Genomic DNA, 21,236 nt, shown 5'->3' with positions numbered 1-21,236 from the left:
TGGTGGACTTTGGCGCGACTTCTGTTTCACGCCTGTGTGCAGGCAATTCGAGGTCGATTCAGACGCTTGGAGGCGGACAGTGACGGGATGAGTACGGTACTCGTCAATGCGGCGGTTATTGGAGGGTTGAGGGACGAGAAGCGCAACAGCCCTATTGTCGTTGACATTTGATGTACCTCGTATGCAAGTGATTTCCTCCATCCTATTCCTGACTTACCGTCTTTACCAGAGAGACGCTAAAACATGTACGGGTCGGTATCAAGCTCGCCAAAGCTATGGTCAATGAGGTGCTTATGGCGGTTGAAGGCGTTGTTGGCACTAGATTGGTCAGACAGATATTTCAGTTCTACTCCAGGCCTTTAAATTGGACTGTCGAGGGCGTGCCCGGGCTCCTCGGTGATCATCAATCCTGGGGTCGGCATTGCATCCACGCTCACCTCATCATGGCCGAGGCACGTGGTCTGACAAGAGAATCAACAAACATAAATGATAGTCGAAGGAGTAGGAATGGTTATAAAAGCAAGGTAGTATACGACACTATCCTTCACTTCTAGCTCATTTAATCTAGCTAACACGCAAAACCACTCGTATAGACCTTCACCATGACCATCGAAACTACTTCGCGCCGCGATGTCCCCACCACTCTGCAATACTACGCCTCCACCACTGACAGCGAGGGGCCCTACATATACACTGGGGTACCGCCCGAGGGCGTCCCTGGGACGAATATAACCTCCGAACCATATGCCGTTGTTGTTCGCGATGTTCGCGGCAGCGAAGACGCGTTCGGTGGGCTCGACAAGAAAGGTTTTCAATACGCTCACCACGTCAGCCAAGAGAAGCTGTTCGCGGAGGACAGCACGATCAAAGGTGCTTACTACCAGGAGATCGAGGAGCTCCTGAAGGCCCAAACGGGCGCAAAGAGGGTGTTTATATTCGACCATACTATCAGGTACGCTTCACCCTTTTGTTGCGTGCCAACACGTTAAATGACGTTCCTTTTGTGCATGTAGACGGACCCCTAAGCACGAGGGCGGGGGGAAGAGCACATATAACGCGCCCATTGTAAGCACCCTCGGTTTCACGAAAGGGATAGAGCTGAATGCCAGCCTTCCCCTCGCAGACTTCCGTTCACATCGATCAGACCACCGAGGCTGCGATCCAGCGCGTACGCGACCATATGGGCGACGATGCTGAACACCTCCTGAAAGGACGCTTCCGCATCATTAACGTCTGGAGGCAAGCCGTTACGTCCATTCTATAACACGTGTACATCTCTGACGAGTTCGGATACTCACGCAGGCCCATCGAGAACACGGTCGCGCACACCCCTCTCGCAGTCGCAGACTTCACGTCGTTCGACGTATCAAAGGACCTCCTCCCCGTGCGCTTCATCCTCCCCCACGGCAAGATTGGGAGCATCTACTACGTGCGACACAACGCGGCGCACCGGTGGTACTATCTAGCAGACCAAACCGTCGACGAGGTTGTGATATTCAAGTGCTTCGACTCTGCCGATGGCACTGAAGGCGACGTCGCTGCGCGAGTGGCGCCGCATGCTGCTTTCAAGGACGCGAGTAGCCCTGCGGATGCGCCTGAGCGGCAGTCGATTGAGGTTAGGGCGTTGGTTTTTGATACGGAGTGATTCGTTTAGAGTGGTTTTTGTGAGTGTTCGACCACCTTTTTTGAGCTTTTGTTCGCGTGCTGATGTCAATGTTTCAAGAGACGCTGTAAGATAAGATGTAATGCATGAGTGTCATACTCGTCGTGAAATATCGAGATGTACTATCGGTGCTGCATAAAATCTGCACGGAAAGCTTTCGCTGCAATGAAGAGCAACATCTTACGTATGTCACGATATGTGATTCCGGGCAGATATCTCCGGTGAAGAGGAAGAGGGGGTAAGTGCTACGATTGGCTTGGCGCAGCTCCGGGACGAAGAAGCGAGAGGGCTGCGACCGCCTGCTGCAGGTTTTCAAATTGCGCAATGCGTAGCCCCGGAAGTTTCGCGAAGTCGTTAGAGAAGGGGTAAGAAATTTCCCGTGCCACTCTGTTCTCCTAGACATCTTATCTTCTGCTCACGTTTGTCTCCATTGGTTTACAGGGAGAACCCTTTGAGTGACTTAACGGTAAGTCGCGGAAACTACAAAGGATGCTCCGGTATGTTGCCCGAGGGTAACGACCCGCCCTGACGCGTCGATAATCGGCGGTGAGTCCGTATTGGAAACGCATGCAGCTTCTTTTGACAAATAAAGCGGCCCAAAGGCTGCAGCCCCGACATACCGGACACGGCAGTGGTCGTGCCGATCCCGTCACATTTCAACCTTGGTATGTTCACGCCTTCTCTCGCGTCGCCCAACGGCGATTTACACAAAATCTCCAAGGGTCGCGGCCAGCATGTTATTTGCTTTAGCGAGCTTGGAGAGACATATAAAAACCTGGGAGGTCTCCAGCTGGGCTCTCTTTCTTCACCCACCGTTCGACCCACCCTCTTCTCGTCGCTCCTCTCACTCTCTGTTCTCAGTCGTCCCACCCACTGTCTTTTCATAAACACCTTCGCTCCCGCTACCTAACCGTTACTATCCATAATGCGTTCTTTCGTGTCCCTCGCTCTCTTCCTTGCTGTCTCTGGCTTTGTTAGCGCGATGCCCATGCCTCACGTCGTTCGTCGTTTTACTACTCCCTTTGATCGTATCCGTCTGACCAGATTTTATTTCTCTGTCACAGGGTGACGTCAGCGCTGGTAACAACGCCAGCGTCAACGCCCACAACGTTGGCAACAACGCGGATGTCTCTGCCTTGAACGTCAACCACGCCCGCACGGGCGACATCTCGGCCGCAGACGACCTCACTGCTGTTGTCAAGAACGTCGGCAACGGCGCCAACGTCAACGCGGCCAACGTCAACCACCGCCGCCACCACGGCAAGGTCTCCGCTGGCAACAACGCCAATGTCAAGGCCAGCGACTTGCTCAACAACGCCAAGGTCTCGGCTGCCAATGTTCACCACCGCCGTACCGGCGACGTCTCCGCTCTCGATAACCTCACCGCCGGTCTCAGCAACATCGGCAACGGCGCAGATATCAGCGCGTTGAACGTCAACCGTCGTACTGGTGATCTCTCCATCCTCGACGGGCTCACTGCTGGTGTCAAGAACGTCGGCAATGGTGCTGACGTCTCTGCTGCCAATGTCCACCACCGCCGCACCGGTGACGTCTCGGTTGGCGACAATGCCAATGCCGTGGTCAAGAACGTCGGCAATGGCGCTGACGTCTCTGCCCTCAACGTCAACCGCCGTGACGGTGATGTCTCTGCTGCGAACGATCCGACGGTCATCCTCCAGGACCTCCTCAACAAGCTCAAGCTCGATGTTGCGAACGTCAACCGCCGTGATGGTGACGTCTCCGCTGCGAACGACCCGACGGTTATGCTCGAGAACCTGCTCAACGGCCTCGACCTCAGCGCGCTGAACGTCAACAAGCGCACTGGCGATGTCTCCGTCCTCGACAACCTCAACGCTGGTGTCAAGAACGTTGGCAACGACGCCACGGTCGATGCGGCCAACGTCCACCACCGTCGTACCGGTGACGTCTCTGCCGCTAACGGCCTCAGCGCTGACGTCGAGAACGTTGCCAACGACGCTGACGTGAAGGCCCTCAACGTCAACCACCGTCGCACGGGTGACCTTTCCATCCTCGACAACCTTACGGCTCACGCCAGTGACATTGGCAACGACGCTAAGGTGAACGCTCTTAACGTCAACTAAGCTGGTGAGTGTCCTTGCGTTCAACATATTCAATCTATTCTGACTGTTCCGTCGCGCAGGTATCTGGCGCGGTGCACGTTTTCGCATTTCTTTTGGATTACACGGTTTATACCCTCATAACCTATAGCTCATAGTACATATTGCCCATGGTGATCCGCATTAGTCCGCTACGTACGCTTACGTTCGTAGTATAGCTACGTCATAGGCTTTTTTTATGCAGTCACGTTTCTAATCTCATGCTCCGGGTGATTTTTTCTTTGTCTTTCACGGAGGAGAACGGTAGGTGCCTTCGCATTGAGTTTGGACGTAAAACATATTTTCCCTGATCTGCACTCCCCTTCCCGTCTAACCGTTAAGCTCATGCAGGGCCCTAAAGACAGGAGGGTCGGAGGTGATAAGGTTCCGCGGGGGCCTTTGTTCCGTCAAACGTCAGCCCTTTTCATAACTCAACGTGTGTTGACTTGCCCTAAAGTGACGGCGTTCACCGAGCATTCAAACGGGGAACTGCCAAACTCATTTAACGGACCCTGAAGCTGAAGCTTGAAAAGCCACCAATCAGCGATCATCGATCATTAACGGGAGAATGCTCTCGCGGCGGCGGTGGCCGTGAACAACAAGCGAGCTCATGAAAGTGGAAGGGCGGCGCCGCCCAGTTCATGTGTGGCAGAACTTCTGCGCAAGGAGAAAAAGATGGGTCTTCAAGCAACCTTCTCAACATTTTTGAAGCGGATTGTTTTAGCTCGAAGCTCGACTGAATTCAGTAGATTTCGCGCGTGGGACGGCGCGTCTCGATTGGCCCTTCGCTTTGTCTTCTTCCGTGCTCCAAGAACATGAGCACGACAAGGCAACAAGAAGACTTTAGTGCTTCTCTTGATGCTTCTACTGGCTCCACAATGTTCGTTGCGCCAGTGGTGGGGGGTCGTCGTCGAGCAGGACTCAGTACTGGTACTGAAGGCGAGTATTTCTGCCGCTGCTGCTAACGTTGACTCCGAGACGCGATCTCTTCGACGTTGTGAATACGACGCGTACTTGACGAGACGCATCCAGCTCGACGTCGGCGGCTCATGCTGAGACGTTGGGCGCCGGCGATAAGCATCTCGTGAACTTTTACGACGTGGGAGGTCTCGGCGATTGTCGGTAGAAACGGCGGACGCGTCAGCGCCTCTGCACGTTCCGATACACTGATCATCATGATGGCAGAAACTGTCGTGTGCCCAGACATGTCAAACGGGTATGTATATTAATGTCACTTACGAGAACGGGGCCGCTTGGGCGTTCTGCAAGCTGAGCCGGAGGATAAACACATGTAGTGGTGGCTGTTTGCGGCACGGAGACGTGAAGGTGGCAGTGATGGAATTCACTGTTCTCGCAGGATTCTGACTCCTATCTAATCGAGGTTTGTTGCGGTACCTAGAATGCAAATACTACAGTACTTCGCTGATTCTATGAGTGATGTTCACAAGGAAAGTCGACCGACTCTTATGTCGTGAGGAACAATTGTGAACACTAGGTTTACAAAACACAATGAGATTCTAGCTTGAGAACTTTGAGTAGATACATGCTTGCAGGTTCCGTACAACAGGACGTATCTAGGCGTAACTTACATCTAGCAGTCGTATGGTAGCGGACAATATCAGAGATAGCACACGAAGTGACGCAAACAGTGGGCCCAGATATTCAACTTTTTAAAAACTAATAAACCGAAAACGAGGGAAAGGGCGACTTGCTACTGCTAATACGTTTGGCTTGAGCGTCGGCGTCTGTTAGAGAAGGAGTGAGCACACAATGCAGTAAGAGGGTAAGGTAGACTTACGACACGATGAAGACACCTAGTCGAGGTCATAATCCTCAACGCCGTTGACGATGGCAGTGACGTCGTCAGCCTGAACGGGGACGGGGCTAACGTCGCGCTTCAAGTCCCCGAACGTAGGATGGTCAAGGTCGGGAGAGACAGTAACCTCGCCAAAGTTCTGCAAGGGCGAGATACCATCGAGAATGCCACCATCAGGGGTCTTAGCACCACCGTCAGCGCCATCGCCGACGCCACTGCCACCAGCACGCTTGCCGAACGTGGGGTGGTCGAGGTCGGGGCCGACCTCGAGCTCACCGAAGTTTTGGAGGGGAGAGATGCCGTCGAGGTCGCCGGCCCCGGGCGCGCTGGTCTCCCCGCTATCGCGCCTGAGGAGGCTGCCGCCTTTCCCTGACCCGCCGAAGGTGGGGTGGTCGAGGTCCGGGCTGATGTCGACCTCTCCGAAGTTCTGGAGGGGTGACATGCCATCGAGGACGCCATCTCCAGACGCGTTGGTCTCGCCGTCGCCGTCGCCGCTGTCGCGCCTGAGGATACCGCCGCTGCCCTTCTTGCCCGAGCCGCCGAAGGTGGGGTGGTCGAGGTCCGGGCTGATGTCGATGTCGCCAAAGTTTTGGAGAGGCGAGATGCCGTCGAGGTCGCCCGAGAGGGGCGCTATGACTTCGCCGTTCTGGCTGTCGCCGCTGGAGCGCTTGCCGAAGGTAGGGTGGTCGAGGTCGGGGTCGATGGTGACGTCGCCGAAGTGCTGCAGGGGCGAGATGCCGTCGAGGTCGCCGGACAAGGGGGCGAAAAACGTGCGGTCGTTGTCGCGCTTGGCGGTGGTGCCGACTTCGGTGGTCAGGTCTTGAACGTATTCCTTGACTTCGTCGGTGGGTATGGTGGGGATGAGGGGACTGCCCTACACAGACGTCAGTATCAGCTTGACATTAGCGTGTGACACGCACTTGTGGGAAGGGGAGCGCCACAACGGAAGCGATGAAGAGAGCGATGGCAACGAATGAGCGCATTGTTAAAAGAATGTAAGGGTGATGATAAAACGTGAAAGAGAATGGGCACTGAAGGAAGGAGCGAGCACGAAAGAACCGACTTGGAGTCGATGGAGGATGTCTGCTCTGGCCATTGTGAATTTATACCATCAGCGAACCCCTTCTCTAGATGAACGTAATCACAAACTTTGCAAGACGTTAGGCCTTCACCGCCCAGCATTGGAGTAAGTTGAGCATCATTAAGCTTCTTGCGATCTTCTAACACCGCAGAGTGCCTAGAGAACACTGTAGGATGGCGTACAAATTTACAACAGCGAAGACTTAACACCGAGACAAGCAACTTCCTATGTTATCTCTTAGCAGTGCATTGGACTAAGAACCACAGCCAAGACTTGGTAGTAGGCGTTAGAAGCCAATGAGAACGCACTAGTCGGAGCTGCGGAGCCGAATAGAGCGTAACCTAAGAAAACATATAAGATTAGGAACGTTCAACGCCCACATAGGCAGCGGACTTCTGCTCAACACATGCACATACCGAGCAGACGAACGCTCCAGCCCACGTTCTTCATCGCACGACCTGTAATGCCTTTCTTCGCCAGCCTGATCATGCTCTTCGCGGCAGCCAGCTTCACCGCTGCGCTCCCTGCAGCAGCCCCAGTGAGTGGTTCTTTCGAACGCAGGCCCACCGGTGCTATACGGACTTAGAACGACAATGCTGCGATTGTCTTCCATGATGTGACCGCCGCCAGTGTTCTCGGGAATCATGCGCTGCGTAGCCCTGCGATGACTGAGGTAGGAGTTCAGTAGCATATATGCGTGAATATAAGAAGGAACTGACCAGTGCGATAGAACAACAATGGCGCTGTACCGCTCAACGACGTTATCCACGGCGCCGATACTCTTGGGGGCCTCATGCAGAAGGGTGCCTCGGCGACTGAAGCAAAAAATCTCGTGTGCGTACCTAGTTTTTGACTGAGATGGATTTGTCAGAATTAACGGGCTCGCAGTGATGAACGACCGCTTGAGCGGTGGTTTGGACGAGCGTGGTGGCTTGACTAGCGTAGTCCAATGACGATCAGAGCAAGTCCAAGAATAAAACATAAAGCAAGCCTTGCTCTGAGTGACGACCACGTGTGGAACGTGCCTGAGCTTGATCTCGCCATAGACGACAGCTTGCGGTCAGGTTGATTGTGCTTTTGGTCCTGTTTGCACTTCTATTGCGGATCACCCGTGCAAATGTCAGCGTAAGCGCTGTTCATTATTTTAAGGTATGCACCTACTCGTTTGTGGGTCATTAAGACGTCCCAGGCCATGGTGTCGGATGACTGAATTGCGCAAATCTCCCTGTGTGCATTTCAGCGCTAGCGCTCAACAAAGGGCAACGAGCGAGAAACGATTCGCAGGTGCAGATCAATGTAATTTCGAGGCGATGACGGTCTTCACATCCACTAAGGCAACACTCATTCTGTTTATCAGCGAAAGTACTCTTATAGGTGAGATTGATGGCTCACCAGCCTTCTATCGTACTTCGTACGTGCATTTAACCCTATTTAACCTCGTGTTAAAATTCTTCGGGAGTCTGTGAAGGTCGGGCATCAGTCGGCGAACTTTCCAAAGAGCGAGCAGGCACCTTTTCTGTCGAGCGTCTATCTTCGAGTCATATGTTAGTACGATGAAAGGTGTGATTAATGTCAAGTCCGCCGGTGCGCGCGTGGCCAGTCCATCATTCTAGAAATTGCATCTCCATAAGATATTTTCGTCTGGGAGTGAATGGCGCACGATTCAGGGCGTAGTATTACGCCACCGAGGGGTTGAACGCGTAACGCCCTGCCCTAAACCTCGAAAAACCCACGGCGCGGCCACAATGTTATGCCTTGACGGGATCTCGATCACAACGTCATTTTCTGGTCATCTTTGTCTTTTGTTGGTCCTCGGCATGGAGCTACACCACAGCCTGGAGGTTGTCCAGGAATCTTCCAGTTGCTGCAATGGCGAGTGCTACAGGCCAAGGTGAGAGTCAAGGGACGTTGTGAGCTGATTGAGTTGCCTATTCCAGTGTGTTCGGCACGTAGAGGTGAGAATTTTAGACCTCCTCGGTCTTCATGCAGCCTTCGACGATCCATCGACGCGCAATCGACGCTCTCGCCGCACTGCCCGGAACGATCTTCTTATGCGACGTCCCGCTTCCTGACTCTGGGTCTCGGCGGCAGTTATGTTTGTCCGTATCTTTCCTTCCACGGACCTGTGGGCGGGCTGAAAACTTCTCTTTCATTATGATGTCCCCAACCTAACAACCACCGTTTAGGATCGAGGAAACGAGGACATCGACTCTACTCTTCTCCCCTATCCTTGCCATGTTCAGCTAGCAGACCGTCATCCTCGACTCTGACGAAGGAAACATGAGGAATGGGCGAGGACTGCCCTTGATGCCATGTAAAGGCTCTGTTGGTCAGCGGTAGTAAGTATATGCACGAGGACGAGCGCCAATTTGCGCCATACAACACCACCTTCGATCTGATCTCCTGCCAAGGGATGGAAGAACCAAAAGGGGGCATCATGCCGGCAGCGTATGCCCATTCCTGTCCTACCACCTCCATGCAACCCCCCTGCTCAAATCGGGCGACCCTTTGAATGCACACACGCCTGACTTTTTGCGTGATCTCCCCTGAGGTTTGTGCTTGTTTTCGCGGAGGGACGGGCGGGCGTTTATAAACTCACGAAGACCTGCGCAGGTTTCTCTTCCATCGACTACTTTCGTCGCCTTTTTCTTCGCGTTCACCGCCCTCTCTCAGCCTCACCAGCTTCTCCTTCTCTTCGACGTTTACCGTCCCCACACTCTCTTTACACAATGCGCTCTTTTGCTATCCTCGCCCTCTTCATCGCCGCTGCTGTGGCCCTCCCCACCCCCCACGTACGTATCACGCGTCGAATCCTTGATGTACACACGTTCTGACAGTGTTGTAGGGTGCTTCCGTTTCTGCTCTTGACAAACCCACTGTTGTCGTCTCGGACGTCGCCAATGACCTGACTGCCAGCGTCGGCAACGTCCACCGCCGCCACGACGGCTCCGTCTCCGGCCTCGACGACCTCACTGCTAAGATCACCGACGTCGGCAATGACCTCGACGTCTCAGCTCTGAACGTTGAAAAGCGTGACGGTGGCCTGTCCATTCTCAACGATGCCACCGTTAAGGTCACGGACGTCGCCAACGACCTGACTGCCGAGGTTGGCAATGTTAACCACCGCCGCCACGACGAAGACGGCTCCGTCTCCCTTCTCGATAACGCCACCGTCAAGGTCACGGACGTCGCCAACGATCTTACTGGCAAGGTTGGCAACGTAAGCAAGCGTGGTGGTGTCTCCGCTGTCAACAGTCTCACCGGCGGAGTTGACCCTACACTAAACGATGTTGACCTCGCCCTCCTCAACTCTGCCAAGCGCGGTGGCGTCTCTGTGGCCGATGGCCCCACGGCCGTGATTGACCCCGTCCTTCAAGACGGTTACGCGGGCATTCTCGGCGTTGCTGGACGCGGTGTCTCCGCCGTCGATGACCTCACGGCTGAGGTCAAGGATGTCGCCGACGCTGCCCAGATCAAGGCTCTCAATGTCGGTGGCAAGCGCGGCGGCGAGCCTTCGGTCTCCATCCTCAACGATGCTCTTGTTTCAATCAAGGACATCCTGAACAACCTCGACATTTCCGCACTCAACGTCGGCAAGCGCGGCGAGCCTTCGGTCTCTGTCCTCAACAATGCCCTTGTTGCGATCTGCGACATCCTCAACAACCTTGACCTCGAAGCCCTCAACGTTAACAAGCGCGGTGAGCCCTCGGTCTCCGTCCTCAACAACGCCCTCGTCAAGATTGCGGGCATCCTCAACAACCTGAACATCTCCGCTCTCAACGTCGACAAGCGCGGCGGAGCCGGCGACGTCTCGGTCCTGGACGATCCCACCGTCGAGGTTAAGGACGTTCTCAACGACCTCACTGCCAAGATTGGCAACGTCAGCAAGCGCGGTGGTGTTTCCGCTGGTGATAACCTCACTGCCACAGTTGAAAACGTCCTCAACGATGCCGACGTCTCGGCTCTGAACGTCAGCCACTAAGCGGACGTTTTCTTCGTACGTCTCTGTTGCGTCTTTTGTTTCAATCGTATCCTAATCGTTTCCCTTAGATGTTCATCTGCAGTCCGTTGGCAGTCGTTGGTTGTCCCCTTACCTACTCATCTCGCTATTATCTGTTGACCACGGTGATATCTCGTGCGCACGTCCATCATTGTTATCATTGATACCCTCCGCTACCACGCGACTGCTAGATGTATCTTACGCCTAGTCACGTCTTGTTGTACGGAATCGCAATTACAAGCATGCATATACGCTAGAATTTCAGTATATATCTAACTCTTTTTCTTGGTGTGATCCGTCGCGAGTCTTGCGATGTTTACTTTGCAGTAGCTAGTCGTTAGAGCTTGACTCCGCAAGTGAAGGCGAATGATGGGTAATGCTCATCAAGGATGGGAAGTTTTCGAGGGGTGTGCGATGACAGTGGCGATAGAGGTGTTGGTTGTACTGCACTCGCCGACTAACCTGTGACTGTCACTCTATTGCAGTTGTACGGCCAATTGGCACTTTGAAGTAACACGGAGAGGTCTGAGGTCACGCCCAACCGGTCTACTAACATTAATATTCGATCTATGTGATGGTGAAATCAGAGACGGACGCAAAACAACGTGCAGCTTGGTTTCCTTCAAGTACGCATCAAATGATATTCGTCTACGGTGTAATAGAGACCCGATAACGGTTAGGGTACGGTGACTGAGGCCGAACGTCCGAGACATTGCATAAGCGTCGAGAGGAAATGGAAAGACGTGGTAGAGCAATGAGCTGTTCGTCGAGCAGACGAAGCCAGCCACTGCAGGCTGAATTACAGAGCTGCGAGCAACGAATGCAATGCAAGTCCCAACCGCAGAGCGTCGACAAGGATCAATGGAGCGAGATGCGTCGTTGTACCTCCTACACTTCTAGACCTGACTTTCTGGCAACGCAAGCGCTGGCCCGGACTAAGCGTCGTCTACTGTCGTTTTCGAACAAGCCGTCGTGCTGAGGAAATGAGATATGCTATGGGGGAGATCCAAATCGAGTTTCGGCAGGTGGTTGAGCCCAGTGCTAGGTCGGTGTCTACGATGCATGCACTGGCCACTGTCTGAGATTCCTGAGGGCAACATCAGGTCAGAGACGTCGAACGAGGTTTAGGCACGTTGAACGTCGCACCTGATGTAAAGCCTGTTCCTATACCGTCACCCTTGAATGTGCTCAACCTTGGTCTTCATATCCATGTATCTCTTCGAACCCGTCCAATAACAGTGCATGCGTAGCTAGATCGAGCTCGGTTGCGCCCGCGCGAATCCATGACAATGTCAGGAGCGGCAGGAGAGCCCGGCTGGAGACATTCCGTTGCGTCCTTAGTAGGGAATCGGGATTTGAGCTAGGGGAGGCCAGGAAGAAAGTCGGATTGAGCAGAGGACGTCGCTGGGGAAGGGAAGGAGAAGCTGCATATAGTACGCGTCGCGCTAGTCACGGATGCACCGGCTAATGCGGTGCACCTTTACGACCTCTCAGCCTCTTCCCATAACCCCAGCTATTTCAATCCGTCTATACTCTCGCCCTCCGTCGCAGCCGTCCCAAGGCTCGGTCATGCATTCCTGTCTCCAAATCGCAGAAATAGCGTCGATTATATGCGCGTCGGTGGCTACGGATTCGGACTCCAAGACACTGATCGCACTGGCTAGGATTTGCAAAGCCTTTCGTGAACCAGCTCTGGACGAGCTGTACTACGAGATCAGCTGTCTATCTCATATTCTCAAGTGCCTACCTCGAGATCTATGGAGTATAGAGAGCAAACCAGCGGTAAGCTTGCGTCAACACTTCATCGGCTATTGGTCACTCAGTGCCGAATCCTCAGCCAGGAGATGAAAAATTTCTGGATACGTTGTGCTTTCAGCGCATAATGCTGCGTAGAGATTGGCAGATTTTGAACAAGTACCTCGCGCGAGTTCGGAGTATCACTCTCACAGGGGCTGGGAGTGTCGTTATCGAACCCAATGTCCTTGGCGCCGTATCCAACCACTGCGGCACGGTTCTCTTCCCAGCACTGCGAAGGCTCTGCATACGCTCGCCCACGTCAACTACAGAAGCGATCCTGCCGCAGCTGCTCAAGTTGTCCGTTGGACCTCTCTTGAAAGAATTGGTCCTCCAAGGACTCGATCCGAGGTTCTTATCTGCCATACTCCTGGCAAGCCAGTGGAGTCCAAGCCTTGAACAGCTGCGGGTTTACCTTCCAGACTTGTGGCCATCGCTTTGCCACGACCTGCCTGCACTAATGCTAGAGGCGGTAGGAGGCTTAAAGCATCTAAGAAAGCTTGTGCTGGCAATATCCGACGCCGAGGTTGTATCCGCGAAGGACATGCTATCAGCCGTAGGACGTCTTCAATCTCTGGAACATCTCTCGCTCTTGTCCTGGATTAGACGACCGTCCCATCTCGAAGACGTGAAAATAGACATGCCTATTTCCTTACCTATGCTCACGCAGATTAATCTAGAGGGTTATCCGCCGTATGTGGATCGCATCTTGGCAAACTTCGCGAACTTGAAGACCCTTGAAGGTTTTAAAGCTACGCTCTATGGTGACATGCAAGCGCCTGAACTAGACAAGATACTGACATCTATCACCACGCGGCTTCCCGAGGCGATTCGGAACATACGTCTGACGTTCTTCCACTGCAACCAGCCAGGGCCTCAATTATTGCAGTTTGTTCTGCAATTTCGCAAGCTTACCGGTCTATCTTTGACCTTCAATATCACCCTTTTCACCGACGATCAACTAGCCGCGATATCTTTCCCTTTTCTCGAGCACCTCTGCCTCCAGGGTCGCCCTATGCATCGAGACGAACCCCAGAATATGACACTGCGCGGTGTCGGTCACTTGATCCGCAACTGCCCTCTCCTGACTCACCTTATACTCGCCATCAATGCGACTATTGCTTCCAATCAGGATTGCGATACCTCGCCCATCGATGCCTGCAGCTTGACCTTGAAGTCGTGGGACGTCACTGGGTCTATGATCGACGATTCCGAGTTCACAGCGCGGCACATCATCAGCATGATGCCTCTTTTGTCCGAGCTCAAGTCAACAAGGCCTGGAGTAGAGTCGGACCACTGGGAGAAGGTGAAGACCTTGATCGCGTTTTGGAGATGTGTATACCAGCGCCATCAGCTGGTTCTACAGGACGCATAGGACATCAGACACTCTCAGTGCTTTGGTATCTCCGGACGAGATCCACGAGGAAGTGGGGGAAAGAGGCCAGGACATATAATATAGGGAAACAGTTCACGTAATGGGTGTTAGCACCGTTACGTCGCTTTCACAAGTACGTTTTACATGATGCCGTCATTGAAGATCACTGGCTGCTGAGCGCCGAGGTGTTACTCGTCGACCAATGCGTACAGATTGGAGGTTTTGATTCCGGGTTGCATCCATTCTCCGGGAGAAGGCGATAAGTGCTCGAGCACCAGTCAAAGCGTCGAGTCAAAGCGTAGTCGAGGTGACGAGTGTGGTGGCCGCGTGTGCTCGGACCGTGACGCGCTTTTGTGGTTGCCCATCTTTTGTCCACTGTGGACCACAATCATTGTTTCCGTCCATCTAGCCGTCGTCTGGTGCTTAAAAGGCGTTTATCTCCCCCCGTCTTTTTTCTCCGCCTTCTCTCTCGTATGGCCATGCACCCGTGTCTTTGCGTCCCCGAATTGATAACGACAATATGCTCGGCTCTCAACACCTCTAGGGACTCACGCACCCTAGTGGCACTTGCGACTACCTGCAAACTGTTCGCGGAGCCGGCACTTGATAAACTTTACAGCCAGCCACGCTCCTTCGCGCACCTATTTTGGTGTTTGCCCCAGGACCTATGGACTGTTGAGGTCACAGATTCGGTAAGCGTCTACTCGTCTGCGATGAGGGAACGCACTTACATTATTACTCGTAGCATCCAGACCTTGGGGTCCTTGAATCAGTCCTGCACTTCAAGCGCGCGATGCTGCCCAGCGATTGGCTCATTATAAAGAATTACGCCCGTCGAGTTCAGAACTTAAAGATTAGTCTTGCGGATAATGTGCTTGTTGGCCATGACGTCCTTGGTGCTATAGCTAGTTACTGCGACTGCGACTCAGTTTTCCTTCCCCGGCTACGCTCTCTTCACATATATGATCCTCCACAAGCCATGAAGCCAGCTCTGTCTCTGCTCTTCAAACTATGTATCGGGCCACTGTTAGGGGAGTTGAAGCTGGAACGCCTGAATGCGAATCTCTTTCACGTCATCATTCTCGCCAGCAACGCCTCTCCCGCGCTGCACACACTATCAATCGTCTCTCCTAAAAACCTTTCCAACGAACTACCTGCCCTTCTCTCAGGAGCGGCCGCAAAGCTGAGGCATCTGAAGGAACTCGCAATCCCGTTTCCTAACATCGCTTCGGCACCAAATGCATCATTGTTCTCGGCCATAGGAAAATTTGTCTCTCTTGAATCGCTCTCTGTAGTCATACAAAACCCGCAGGCTCATTCGAGACAACGGAGGCCAGGCATAGTGTCACTACCGACCGTAATCCTGCCCAAGTTGAGACACATCGATTTGACAGGTCATCCAACTGACATAGCAGCCGTCTTTAGCTGTTTCCAAAACCGAGACAGCCTCGTATCTATTCGGCTGGGCTGTTCTGGTGATTTGGAAGCTACGGACATGTCCCAGGCATTGACAGAGTTGACTTCAGCGCTTCCCGATCGTTTTCGGACCATGGAGTTCTCTTTTGCCAAGCGCGAGAAGCTGTTATCGCTACAGCCACTTCTCAAGTTCCGCAATCTGCGAAACCTCACGGTGTCGTCCAACTCACACTTTCCGGATCAAGAACTGGCTGCGCTCGAGTTCCCCCATCTTCTGCGCCTTTACTTGCACGGGAGAGGTCCTCTTAGGCGGAACCCTGCCTTCATGCCCACCCTCCGCGGAGTAGGCCTCTTGCTGCGAAATTGCCCCTCCCTTAAGCACCTCACACTGGCTGTCAATGCTCTTGTCGCTGCGAATCAACTATGCGATGCTTCACCAGTAGACGTCTGCTGCACCACACTCACCTCCTGGAACCTCGACACTTCTCTGATTGACGATGCTGAGTTCGTTGCGCGGCATATCACGAGTATGATGCCCTGCGTCCGAACGCTGACATGCATCGAAATGGGATTAGATAAGCCTTGGAAAAAGGTGGAGACCTTGCTCGCATTTTGGAGGAGCGTCTCACAGCGCCATCAGAAGGCTCTACAGGACGCTTGATGGGAGTTCGAGACGAACGGTGCTTGGATAGCCGTAGATTCATATATATTAGGAAGCGAATGCAGGGAGCTAGCACATATTCTGCTGTCGTGTTCTGCATAATGGGCGCTCAGCTATAGGCCGCCCTGGGCGATAGCTTAGCAGCCTATTTCATCTGCTTACACCCCATCGGTCGAGTTCAGGCATGATCAGGTACCTGGCGGTAATATGAGTGAAGGGTATTTCTCTGGTATATTGGATGGCCGCAATACAGAAAATGTTGAAGGGTGCTGTTGACCATGATGAAGGGCGCCGTTCGCGATCGTGTCGCAGTGACGCGATGCGCATACACCCATGAAACCACGACGAGTTGTGATCGGCCTCGCCACGCGCTATAGAACAAACAAGCCCTACCCTAGACGTTGTCTGACATACCAGTGGTATTGGGTAATAGCTTGGAATTCCATACCTGAAAAAAAGAGAGAACAAAAAAAAGATCCAACTTATAGGTTGAGTGTAAAGGTGGGAGGTCGTACATCTGGGGGCGACACGTTATCTTTCCCGACTGACGTCCCTCTTCCAACACTCCCCTCTCACTGACGCCGGAATATAACATAATCCATCTCGCAATGCGCCCTCGCCTTGTGACATACGCGACCAATGTCGTACGAGCGTTGCGTGTCTTCGGTTGGCTGCACCATCCGCAACAGAACCTACTCAGACGTCATACGTCAGGCGTTGTATTATAGTAGGGCTAGAGGTGATGAATGATCATTTACGACTGCCGATAGGGGGCCGAACGTTTATAGGCCCGAAAGATGATGGGCTCGAGAGAACCAGAGGCGAAGACGGACAGAGTCGGAGCGAGGCTTAGTCCCAATAGGTAGCGTTTCTTTCGTATATCTGGATGAAGGGACGTCTCAATTCTAGGAGACTTTGGAAAGATTGTGGGACCTACCGTCCGAGAAACGGAAAAGGAGCCTGAAGGGGTCGCACTCAGCGGTTCGCGAAGACATCAGCTAGACAAGGGAGTGGGACGAGCACAGCTGGCTAGCCGGGAGGGATAGAAACGGTAGTGGACTGGCTGAGGTCAAGTCCCAGAAAGTTCGGAGGTCCCGGTCAGTCACCGGACTCGCAACCAGGCGTGCCGATGATCGACGTGAGGAAAGAGTTGATAGGAATGAAAAGGGTGTAAGCGTCTCTTATGAGGTCCAACGTGCATATTCTTGAGTGGTAGCGGGTCCTAGGCTCTGTGGTATGCAGTGGGAGGTGGGAAGAAGTAGGCTGAGACAGATGGCTGGTCACGCGCACGCATCACGTCGCGACACCTCACTCTCGCTCATAACGTGCAACCCCTCTCGCTCTTATCGCGTCCTAACGACATTCCCTGCTTGCATCCAGGTCCCATCGTACCATTTTGTCGAACCACAGTTCTCTAGAGCTCCATTCCTTATCGCATCCAGCCTCTTCACATCGCCTCAACATCGCTTAGCCATGCATCCTTGTTTCCAGGTCTCGGAATTGACATCGTTAATTTGTGCGATGTTGATCGAACCCAACTCGATGATAGTCACTTTTCGGAGACAGAAATCGTTCAGGAAGGACTTAGCCTCACTCGCCTCTACATGCAAGGCTTTCAAGGAGCCCGCTCTGGACGCACTATATTATGAGTTACGTTCTCTCGCCCACCTCTTTATGTGCCTGCCGCCGGACCTATGGAAGATTGAGGACAAAGTCAAAGTACGTACTAATCCAAAGTTTTGCGAGGATATTTCACTGACTTTCACAAGAGAGCTGATCATAGAGGGGTACTTGACACTCAAAAGATCCTGTCTTTTCTGCGTGCAATGCGTCGCAGTGACTGGCTCATCCTGGAGGGTTACGCCCGTCGTGTTCACAGTCTGGATATTTTAGGCGGGGACGACATTGCTATCGATTCGGAGGTACTCATTATGGTTTCCATCTACTGTGGCGTCTCGCTCTTTCCTCAACTTCGTCACATCCACATTTCCTATATAGCACGACGTACTGGCTCAGATTCACCATTCTCTTTGCTAGCAGCCAAACTGTCGTTCGGTCCAGCCCTTTCTCATCTACACTTATCGAACGTTGATTCTTCATCGTTGCCCATCATTTTGCTAGCCAGTCAGTCAAGTCCAGCGCTTCAATCGCTCGATCTAAAGCCTGTCTCGGAGGCTCGCGTCCTAATGACACCCTTCCTGACAGAAGCGGTCCATGGATTTCGACAGTTGAGAGTATTCGACGTCTTTCTTCCTGGTGATGCAACTTCCCAAGCCGGCTTGCTATCAGCCCTCCGGAGCTTGCATTCCCTAGAACGTCTCTCACTCTCTGTGTCTACTAGGGACCAAATGAACCATACGCCTTCGCCAGCCATATCCCTTTCCAATCTTAGTCACTTCAGCATCAGGTGTTATGCACGTCAAGTCGAGGACATCATGCGCTGCTTCCTCCACTTGGACACTGTCACGTCCTTCACAGGGATAATTGTGGGCGTTGCAGACATCTCATCTCTAGATGTTGACCAAGCTTTGATCTCTCTCGCCACAAAGCTGCCAGATACAGTTTCTAGTATTGATCTGACGATACCACGCGAATGCAAAGATTTCGAAAGCAGTTCTCTACAGTCCCTCAACAAATTCCACGAACTCAAGCACCTGACCTTAACGATGGGGACCTTGCCTTTTCATAACGACCACTTTGTCTTACTTACATTCCCCCACCTGCTGAGCCTGTGCCTGCACTCGTCCGAGCGAAAGCTCTCCGCTACATTGCAAAGTGTGGGACTTCTCTTGCGGCATTACCCTCGCTTGATGCACCTCTCTCTTGCGGTGGACGCGCAAAATATCCCCAACGCCGAATGTGACACGTCGCCACTTCACGTCTGTAGTAGAACACTAACCTCTTGGGATGTCACGCGGTCTATTACTGAAGACCCCGAGTTCACTGCTCGACACATCATGAGCATGATACCTAATCTCTGCAAACTTACGTCACAGAACATGTCCAAGCAAGGAGCGCTCTGGAAGAGGGTAGCAGACCTCGTCGACTTTTGGAGGGTTGCCTTTCGGCAGTGCCATTCTAAGTGATAGTCTATGAGGTATGATGCGAGCTCCGTCTTCGCTGAATGTGGGTGCTAATATTACCCTCAAGCTGACGTGTCGCAGCCGAAGGGCTGCTACGGCTGAGTCGCCGTCGAAGACCTTCGCACTCCATTCTGCGCGAAGCCACCCCATCGACTGGCGACGGTGTTTTGTTCTGTTATGTAAAGCCATAAGCGAGGAAAGATATAATCTGGCCATGTCTCCCTTTCGATTCCGAGCTCTCAGTTCTCATTCCTTCGTTCGCGCCCCTCGCACCCGTTTCGTCGTCCTCACTTACGTTCTCTCACACGATGCGTTCTTTCATCACCCTTGCTCTTGTTCTCGCTGTTGCTGGCTTCGCCTCCGCCCTCCCCGTTACGGTCAGTGATTACCAGTCACTCTCATGGTGGTGCCGTTCCTCACGTCATTGTTCTCCGCAGGCTGGCGATGTTAGCGCTGCCGACTGTGCCCATGCTGACGTCAAGAACATCGGTAACGGCGCCGGTGCGAAGCTCCTAAACAGCCGCAATGGCATCGGCGCTGCTGGCGTACTCAACGAGGATGTCAAGAGCGCTGCGGACGAAGCCAAGTCCGGGGTGCTTCGCCGGCTGGGCGACGTCAGCGCCGCTGACAACCTCAATGCGGACGCCCAGAACGCTGCCAACGGCACCAACACCAATGCGCTCGATGTTCACCACCGCGATCTTAACGCCGGTAATGGGCTCGATGCGGACGCCGAGGATGTTGCCAACGACGCTCATGTCGACGCTCTCAATGTCAACCACCGTCGCGACGTCAGCGCCGCTGACAACCTCAACGCCAAGGTCGGGGATGCCGCTAACGATCCCAACGTCAATGCCTTGAACGCCAGCCGCCGCCATGACATCAGCGCTGCGGACGGCCTGGATGCGAAGGCCGAGGACGTTGCCGACGATGCCAGTGTCAAAGCTCTCAACGTCAACCACCGCGACGTCAGCGCTGCCGACGATCTGAACACCAATGCCCATGACATCGCTAATGACGCCAATGTCGACGCGCTCAACATCAACCACCGCGACACCACCGCTGCCGACAACGCTGACGTCAAGGTCAAGAATGTCGCCAATGGCGCGGACGTCAACCTTGCCCTGCGTCAAGTCCCGGTCGATCCCTCCAGCGTCGCGGATCCCAAGAACTCGACGGTCACGGAGGTCACTGGCGACTCTACCCCTAATGTCCGCCGTCAGTATGGCGACGAGCCTTACGTCGGTAACCCCGCAGACGACGAGAACGTCGGCCTCCGCCGTCAGTACGGTGATGAACCTTACGGTAACCCGGTTGACCAGGCTGAGACCGCCCTCTGAGCACTTCATCTTCGTGAGTTTATTTTCTCGTGGCTTCCGTTTTCCCTACGGAGCTGATGGCGTTGTCATTGCAGCTGAAGCGTTGGGCACCTCGTTTTCCTCCAACTTAGACCTGGGGTATCGCTTATACTAAATCCTTCTGCACATATTTTTATGATATACTGTAGCTACACGACCTTAAGTTCAAAAGAAATTTGCGTGACATGTGACGAGAATCAAGTTCAGCCTAGACGATAGTTCAAATGTCTGGCTAACGCGTGACCTTGAACTAAGGGTTTTCACCCACCCTGCGTGACGTCCCAAAAAGGTTTCCGACCACGCAGGTTTCGGGCTCGAGCTTGACTGAACCGGTGGAATCTACAATTTTTAAGTCATTAGCCCACAGAGCCGTGATAATATTGTTGTCCCAGTGACGAGTAGCAGCCAAATCATGACATTCTACAGCTTCAAGAACGTGAACTCTATTGCCATGGAAGACTGTCGCCTGTTGGTCATAAGCACTGGATTCTCATTTGCCCAGTAAGTGTCTTTACAGCACTCTAACCATGGTGCCATAACCGTACACTCGTTGTGCCTCCTTAATACCCAACTTAAAACGACTTAAACTCAATGTACCTTAGTATCTTCAGGGAGGGCTCGATATTTTACTCCCGCAGCATGAGTATGGTCATTGTGGACGCATTCGGGTTTCTTCGTAGCTATTAGAGGTTTACTAAACACCAGTTAAATGTTTGAAAGCATGACACACTTAGATAACAGACCCATAGCCGTTCTACTTTTTTTGTCACATATTGAGGTCCAAAAACCCTTGTGATGAGTGACAAACACTGTCCTAAGTTCGCAAGACCAGCCAAGCGTGATGCGTGACGAACTTAAGGTCGTGTAGCTAC

The 21,236-nt window shown here is 53.1% G+C and overlaps 7 protein-coding genes across 7 annotated transcripts; 6 read left to right on the top strand and 1 right to left on the bottom strand.

Moving 5' to 3' along the window:
- The first annotated feature begins 23 nt into the window (after positions 1-23).
- CONPUDRAFT_166506 (uncharacterized protein) lies at positions 24-1,792 on the top strand. The gene is made up of 7 exons (XM_007771959.1): positions 24-179; positions 230-524; positions 594-952; positions 1,014-1,065; positions 1,124-1,239; positions 1,303-1,664; positions 1,724-1,792. The coding sequence occupies exons 2-6, from the start codon at positions 276-278 to the stop codon at positions 1,643-1,645; spliced, it is 1,119 nt and encodes a 372-aa protein (XP_007770149.1). The 5' UTR covers positions 24-179; positions 230-275; the 3' UTR covers positions 1,646-1,664; positions 1,724-1,792.
- Positions 1,793-2,588: 796 nt separating this feature from the next.
- On the top strand, positions 2,589-3,765 carry CONPUDRAFT_155200 (uncharacterized protein; the record flags this gene model as incomplete). Its single annotated transcript, XM_007771958.1, has 2 exons — positions 2,589-2,663; positions 2,728-3,765. The coding sequence occupies 2 exons, from the start codon at positions 2,589-2,591 to the stop codon at positions 3,763-3,765; spliced, it is 1,113 nt and encodes a 370-aa protein (XP_007770148.1).
- A 1,829-nt stretch (positions 3,766-5,594) lies between these two features.
- Positions 5,595-8,118, bottom strand: CONPUDRAFT_144950 (uncharacterized protein; the record flags this gene model as incomplete). The annotated part of the gene is made up of 8 exons (XM_007771957.1): positions 8,070-8,118; positions 7,839-8,017; positions 7,674-7,772; positions 7,397-7,613; positions 7,094-7,345; positions 6,746-7,018; positions 6,517-6,679; positions 5,595-6,470 (listed from the first exon to the last, which is right to left on the bottom strand). Exons 7-8 carry the CDS (start codon positions 6,577-6,579, stop codon positions 5,595-5,597), a joined length of 939 nt encoding a protein of 312 aa, XP_007770147.1. The 5' UTR covers positions 6,580-6,679; positions 6,746-7,018; positions 7,094-7,345; positions 7,397-7,613; positions 7,674-7,772; positions 7,839-8,017; positions 8,070-8,118.
- Positions 8,119-9,406: 1,288 nt separating this feature from the next.
- Positions 9,407-10,659, top strand: CONPUDRAFT_155197 (uncharacterized protein; the record flags this gene model as incomplete). Its single annotated transcript, XM_007771956.1, has 2 exons — positions 9,407-9,469; positions 9,523-10,659. The coding sequence occupies 2 exons, from the start codon at positions 9,407-9,409 to the stop codon at positions 10,657-10,659; spliced, it is 1,200 nt and encodes a 399-aa protein (XP_007770146.1).
- A 1,900-nt stretch (positions 10,660-12,559) lies between these two features.
- CONPUDRAFT_166502 (uncharacterized protein) lies at positions 12,560-14,203 on the top strand (the record flags this gene model as incomplete). Its single annotated transcript, XM_007771955.1, has 1 exon — positions 12,560-14,203. One exon carries the CDS (start codon positions 12,560-12,562, stop codon positions 13,844-13,846), a length of 1,287 nt encoding a protein of 428 aa, XP_007770145.1. The 3' UTR covers positions 13,847-14,203.
- Positions 14,204-14,239: 36 nt separating this feature from the next.
- On the top strand, positions 14,240-15,923 carry CONPUDRAFT_144949 (uncharacterized protein; the record flags this gene model as incomplete). The annotated part of the gene is made up of 2 exons (XM_007771954.1): positions 14,240-14,538; positions 14,592-15,923. The coding sequence occupies exons 1-2, from the start codon at positions 14,320-14,322 to the stop codon at positions 15,921-15,923; spliced, it is 1,551 nt and encodes a 516-aa protein (XP_007770144.1). The 5' UTR covers positions 14,240-14,319.
- Positions 15,924-17,327: 1,404 nt separating this feature from the next.
- CONPUDRAFT_166500 (uncharacterized protein) lies at positions 17,328-20,500 on the top strand. Its single transcript, XM_007771953.1, has 5 exons — positions 17,328-17,642; positions 17,693-19,020; positions 19,074-19,383; positions 19,444-20,359; positions 20,421-20,500. Exons 1-2 carry the CDS (start codon positions 17,397-17,399, stop codon positions 19,007-19,009), a joined length of 1,563 nt encoding a protein of 520 aa, XP_007770143.1. The 5' UTR covers positions 17,328-17,396; the 3' UTR covers positions 19,010-19,020; positions 19,074-19,383; positions 19,444-20,359; positions 20,421-20,500.
- The last annotated feature ends 736 nt before the right edge of the window (positions 20,501-21,236 follow it).

This window comes from Coniophora puteana (assembly GCF_000271625.1).
Source record: "Coniophora puteana RWD-64-598 SS2 unplaced genomic scaffold CONPUscaffold_8, whole genome shotgun sequence".
NCBI classification, from domain to species: domain Eukaryota; kingdom Fungi; phylum Basidiomycota; class Agaricomycetes; order Boletales; family Coniophoraceae; genus Coniophora; species Coniophora puteana.
This window is presented reverse-complemented; position numbering and strand designations above follow the sequence as displayed.